This window comes from Hyaena hyaena, unplaced genomic scaffold (assembly GCF_003009895.1).
Source record: "Hyaena hyaena isolate Hyena2069 unplaced genomic scaffold, ASM300989v1 scaffold_3, whole genome shotgun sequence".
In the NCBI taxonomy this organism is placed as follows: Eukaryota; Metazoa; Chordata; class Mammalia; order Carnivora; family Hyaenidae; genus Hyaena; species Hyaena hyaena.
Genome location: NW_024080635.1, coordinates 7,094,431 through 7,100,446, shown reverse-complemented (window position 1 = coordinate 7,100,446; position 6,016 = coordinate 7,094,431). Strand labels below are relative to the sequence as shown.

The window sequence follows — 6,016 nt, the reverse complement described above, 5'->3', positions numbered from 1 at the left end:
CTCTCTCTCTCTCTCCTAGAAAAAAAAATAAAAAGAAAAAAAGAAAAAGAAAAGGATATTCCATACAAATAGAAACCAAATGAAAGCTAGTGTAGCTATAACTTAGAAAAAAATCAACTTCAAAACAAAGACTGTAGTAAGAAACAAAGGGGGTTATACAATGATAAAGGGGTCAATCCAACAGGATATAATATTTGTAGATATTTATGAACCCAATATAAGAGCATGTATATATAAAGCAAATATCAACAAACATGAAGGGAGATAGCCATACAGTAATAGCAGGGGACTTTAATGCCCAAGTTGCATCAATGGATAGATCATCCAGACAGAAATAAGAAAACATCAGGCTTATATGATGTTAGACCAGAGAGACTTAACAGATACATACAGAACATTCCATCCAAAAGAAACAAAAGGTAGATTCTCATGTGTACATGGAACATTTTCCAGGATAGATTGTATAGTAGGCCACAAATCTGAGTAATAGGACTGAAATCCTATTAAGCATCTTTTCCAACTAGAGTAATAAACTAGAAATCAGTAGTGGCAGCTCTTTCTGCCCATGGGTTCTGTCCCTATGCTTTCATAAAATCATGTTTTTTACATCAAAAACCCCCCTAGAAATCAGTTACACAAAGAAAAGTAGAAAATTCACAAATATGTGGAGATCAAACATCTACTGAACAACTTGGGAATCAAAGTAGAAACCAAAAGAGACATTAAAAAAAAACAAAAAAAAACCTTGACACAAAATGGAAATCCACCAAAATTTATGGGATGCACCAAAGCAATTCTAACGAAGTTCACAGCATTAAGTGCCTATTTCAAAAAATAAAACTCAAATAACTTTGTACCTTAAGGAACCAGAAAAAAGAGCAAATGAAACCCAAAGTTAGTAGAAGGAAGGAAATAACAAAGATTAGAGGAGAAATAAGTGAGAGAAACTAAAAACCAATAGAAAAGATGAAAGAGGTTATTCTTTGAAAAGATAAAATAGACAAACCTCTAGCTAGAATCACCAAGAGGACTGAAAATCGGAAATAAAAGATTACAACTAATACCACAGATATACAAAGGGTAAGAGACTACAATGAAAAATTATATACCAACACAACCTAGAAGAACTGGATAAATCCTAGAAACCTACAATCTACCAAGACTAAATCATGAAGAAAGAACAGATTGATTGCTAGTAAGAAGATTAAACCAGTAATCAGAAACCTCTCAATCAAAAAAATTTAAGACCAGATGACTTCACTGGGTGAATTCTACCAAACATTCAAAGACGAATATCAATTCTCAAACTCTTCCAAAAAACAGAAGAGGAGGGAACTCTTTCAAACTCATTTTACAAGGCAGCATTATCCTCACACCAAAACCATACAAGGACACCAGAAGAAAATAAAACTAGTCAGTATCCCTGGTGAACACAGATGCAAAAGTCCTCAACAAAATATTAGCAAACTTAATTCAACAATACCTTAAAAGGATCATACACCATGATCAAGTGGGGTTTATTCAAGGCATGCAAGGGTAGTCTAATATCCGCCCATCAATGTGATATACCACATTAAGAAAACAAAGGATAAAAGTCCTATGTTCATCTCACTAGATGCAGAAAGACTAACAAAATTTCAACATCCAGTTGTGATAAAAACTCAATAAAACAGGTATAGAAGGAACATATCTCAACATTTAAATAAAGGCCAGAAATGACCAGCCCTCAGCTAACATCACACCGAACAGTAAAAGCTGAAAGCTTTTCCTCTGAGAACAAAAAAAAAGATGCCAATTCACCACTTTGTCCTAGTCAGAGCAATTAGGTGAGAAAAAGAAAATGTATCCAAACTGGAAAGGAAGAAATAAAACTGTCACTATTTGCAGGTAATACACAATACCTTCAAGACCCCCAAAAAATGGTTAGAAGAGGGGCACATGGGTGGCTCAGTCGGCTATGCATCCAACTTCAGCTCAGGTCATGATCTCGTGGTTTCTGAGTTCAATCCCCGCATCAGGCTCTGTGCTAACAGCTCAGAGCCTGGAGTCTGCTTCAGATTCTGTGTGTCCCTCTATCTCTGCCCCTCCCCCACCTTTATTCTGTCTGTCCCTCTCTCAAAAATAAAACATTTCTTTAAAAATTTTAAAAAATGGTTAGAAGTAATTCAGTAATGTAGGATACAAAAATCAGTAAGTAAAAATCTGTTATTTCTCTAACAGAGAAATTTAAAAAACAATCCCATTTACAGTTGTATCAAAAGAACAGAATACCTAGGATTAAATTTAACCAAGGAGGTGAAAGCTGGATACTGAAAACTACAAAACATCAAGGAAAGAAATTAGACACAAGTATAGATATTGGGAGAATTAATACTGCTAAAATATCCATACTACCCAAAGCAGTCTACAGATTCAGTGCAGTTGCTATCAAAACTCTAATGGCATTCTTCACAGAACTAGAACAAAGAATCCTAAAATTTGATTTGGAACCCCAAAGACCCCAAATAGCCAAAGCAGTCTTGAAAAGAAGCTGCTGAAGGCATCACACTCCCTGATTTCAAACTCTATTATAAAGCTATAATAATTAAAACAGTATGGTATTAGCATAAAAACAGAAACAGATCAGTGGAGAAGAACAGAGCCCATAAATAAACTCCCACATATATGGTCAAGTTATAACAAAGGAGTCAGGAACATACAGTGGGGGAAAGACAGTATCTTCCATAAACAGTGTGGGGAAAACTGGATAGCCACACACAAATGAATGGAACTCAACCACTACCTAACACCACATGCAAAAATTAACTCAAAACATATTAAAAACTTGAATGTAAGACCTGAAACCATAAAACTAGAAGAAAACAGGCATGTGGACATAGGTTATGGCAATGATCTTTTCAACTGGACACCAAAAGTAAAAGCAAAAATAAACAAAATGTGACTGTATCAAAAGACCTTCTGCACAACAAAGGAAACCATTAGCAAAATGAAAGGGCAGACTGTTGAATGTGAGAAGATATTTGCAAGTCATATATCCAATAAGGGTTAATATCCAAAATATACGAAGAACTCCTACAACTCAATGACAAAAAAACAAAAAGACCAAAAACCCAGTCTGATTAAAAAATGGGCAGAGGGGATGCCTGGCTGGCTCAGTGGATTGTGACTTCAAGCCCCAGGTTGGGTATAGAAATTACTTACTTTACTGAATGAGTACAGAACTTACTTTACTGAATGACAGAGGACTTGAGTAGACATTTTTCCAAAGAAACATACAAGTGACCAAGAGGTACATGAAAAGATGCTCAACATCACTAATCCTCAGAGGAATGCAAATCAGAACCACAATTTACTTCATTCTGGTTAGAATGGCCATTATAAAAAAAAAAAAAAATCAGTGTATGTAAGGATGTGGAGAAAAGGGAACCCTTGTAACTGGGTAAGAATGTAAACTGGTACATACACTATGGAAACCAGTATGGAGGTTCCTCAGAAAATTAAATAGAACTACCATATAATCCAGCAGTTCTACTTCTGGTATTATCAGAAAACAAAAACATTAACTCAAGATCTATGCACCCCCATATTCACTGCAGCATTATTTACAATAGCCAAGTAGGGAAACAGCCTAAGTGGATGAGTGGATAAAGGGATTGTTGTAGAGATACACAGTGGAATATTATTCAGCGGTTAAAAAAGTGAAACCTTGCCATATCCAACACTATGATGCCTCAAGGTCATCATGCTAAGTGAAACAAACCAGACAGAAGAATACTGTATGATAGCTTATATGTGAGTCTAAATTTTAAAAACAAAAAACAGGCCTGTAGATACAAAGAAAAGACTGGTGCCTGCCAGAGACTGGAGTGCAGATGGGAGAAATAGGTGAAAGGTGTCAAAAGGTTAAAAAAAAAATTGACTAAAAGCTAAAAACTTTTTAATTAAGAAAGAAGATTGCGGGGTGCCTGGGCAGCTCAGTCGAGCCTCTGACTCTTGATTTCAGCTCAGGTCTTGATCCCAGGGTGAGGGGATCAAGCCTTGCATCAAGGTCCGTGCTGAGCATGGAGCCTGCTTAAGATTCGCCCCCCTGCTCACATGCACTCAATAAATTAATTTAAAAAGATAGTACCTGTAGTTGACAATGTATTAAATACACTTAGAAATTTGTTAAGAGCATGGATCTCTTGTTAAGTGTTCTTTCCAATTAAAAAACAAAATCTAAGAGCTCCCCTGATGGACAGACAGGGTAGTAGGAAATCCTCAGCACACCTTTCCCACACAACTTAATAAAGGTCAGAATAGCCAAGAGTCAAGAGCCCCTTCCCCTACAGAAATGCTACTAAGAAAAGATAGCACCGAAAGGTGGGAACAGCAGCTTAGTGACCACAGACCAGCTCTACCAGGTTGATAGTCCTTTACTTTGCCCACATTCTGTAGCCATTTCAGGAAATAATCCTTCTGTGCTTCAGTTTCCACATCTGAAAAAAAGGGTTATCATAGCACCAACTTTGTAAGATTATTTTGAGGACCGAATGAGATAATGTATCAAAGACACAGAACACTGCCTGAGACAGAGCAAGTACTTAACATAAGTTATGACTTTGTCTGCAGGAACCGGAGTTTACTAAAGGAGGAAGACCCTGCCGTCCTGATCTCTGAGGTCCTGAGGAGGAAGTTTGCTCTGAAGGAAGAAGATCTTAGTAGAAAAGGAAACTGACAGAACTCAGCTCTGCACATCCAGTCTCATGCTCCTGGAATTCCTTCAATAGCTGCCTTCCTCACCACAGACCTTTCTGCCTCACAGTTAGAAATCTCTTTGCAGAGGTCTTGTGGGAAGCTAGAGCTCCGACTGAAAGGGAAAAGTTGGATTACGCTTCCTTTGCTTCAAACCTTAGCAGACGCTAAGGCGTGTTTTGCACTGAGACACTTGTTACAGATAAATGTATAGGTTGGAATGTTTCCGTCTAAAGGATGAGATAGAAGTTTGGCTTTTCCTGCCTCTGTGTGAAAATCACTTCTAAATGAATGGCTTACTTCACTGCATTAGACCCCATAACTGGTCTCACTGGACACTTTGTACCCAGCTATCACTCTCAGCGGCTTCCTTCCAGCAGAGCAGGGCTGAGGGGAGGGGGGCTGTGTTTGTATGTGTCGACAGGGCAAGGAAAATCTTATGCTGCTCCATCATAACCGGACACCAGTGCCCAGCAATCACCCTCTCCCCCTTCCAACACCTAGACATAGAGGTCACACCTCTGGACCAGCTGACACTTGGGCTGCTGCTGGGAGGCCTGGGCTGCTTTTTTCTTAAATATATTTTGTAATACTCTACAGCCAGATCTACCCTCCTAGGCCCTGGGCCCTCAGGGCTTCCACTGATTGAAAACGCTTTCTCTTCCATGGACTAATAGGAAAGAGAAATGGGGAGGAGAAAAGAGTACCATCTTTCTTCCAGGCCCGTGACTGCTCCTTTGCGTTGGGCCAAGGTTTGTACCTACCACACCATGCATGACTCAGACGCCCTCAGGTCCCTTTCTCTACGGTATGTATCCTGTGTGTGTTTGGGTTGAAGCACTACCTGACATTAAATGAAGGATATGGAGAGATACTGTATCTGCTGTCTGTCTCGGAGCTGTGACCACCTTGTATCTGCATGGGTATATGATTCCTATTAATTTTAAGGTATGTGAACTTTCATAAAAAGTGGCTTCCCCTCTTTTCTCATAAAGTCCTGCCTATATAAAAGAAAACTTCTGTAAGGAGCCTCATGACTCCTTCTGTAGGGATTTTACCCAAACTCTTAAAAGCAGTTCCATCTTATAACTTGCACACTTGCCCCCTAGAGGCTGTTTAAGCCTCTTAAGGTAGCACACCTGCAACATGGGAGACTTCCACCTGGTGGGTAACATCTTGACTAAAACGCAGGTGTTGGGTGGGACCCTGGCAGTGACCGAGCATATACTATTAAAAAGTTGCTTTTCTAGAAATAAAATGGTAATGTTTTAATTACCAGCAG

The 6,016-nt window shown here is 38.7% G+C and overlaps 1 protein-coding gene across 6 annotated transcripts in view; it reads left to right on the top strand.

The window, feature by feature from the left end:
• Positions 1-5,613, top strand: part of MTFR1L (mitochondrial fission regulator 1 like) — an 18,468-nt gene extending 12,855 nt beyond the window's left edge. For all 6 annotated transcript variants that reach the window (XM_039234163.1, XM_039234173.1, XM_039234181.1 and 3 more), the window contains one exon: positions 4,612-5,613. In XM_039234163.1, the coding sequence (XP_039090094.1) occupies positions 4,612-4,717 (106 nt within the window). In that variant the 3' untranslated portion in view covers positions 4,718-5,613. The remainder of the gene's footprint in view (positions 1-4,611) is intronic.
• Positions 5,614-6,016: the final 403 nt, after the last annotated feature.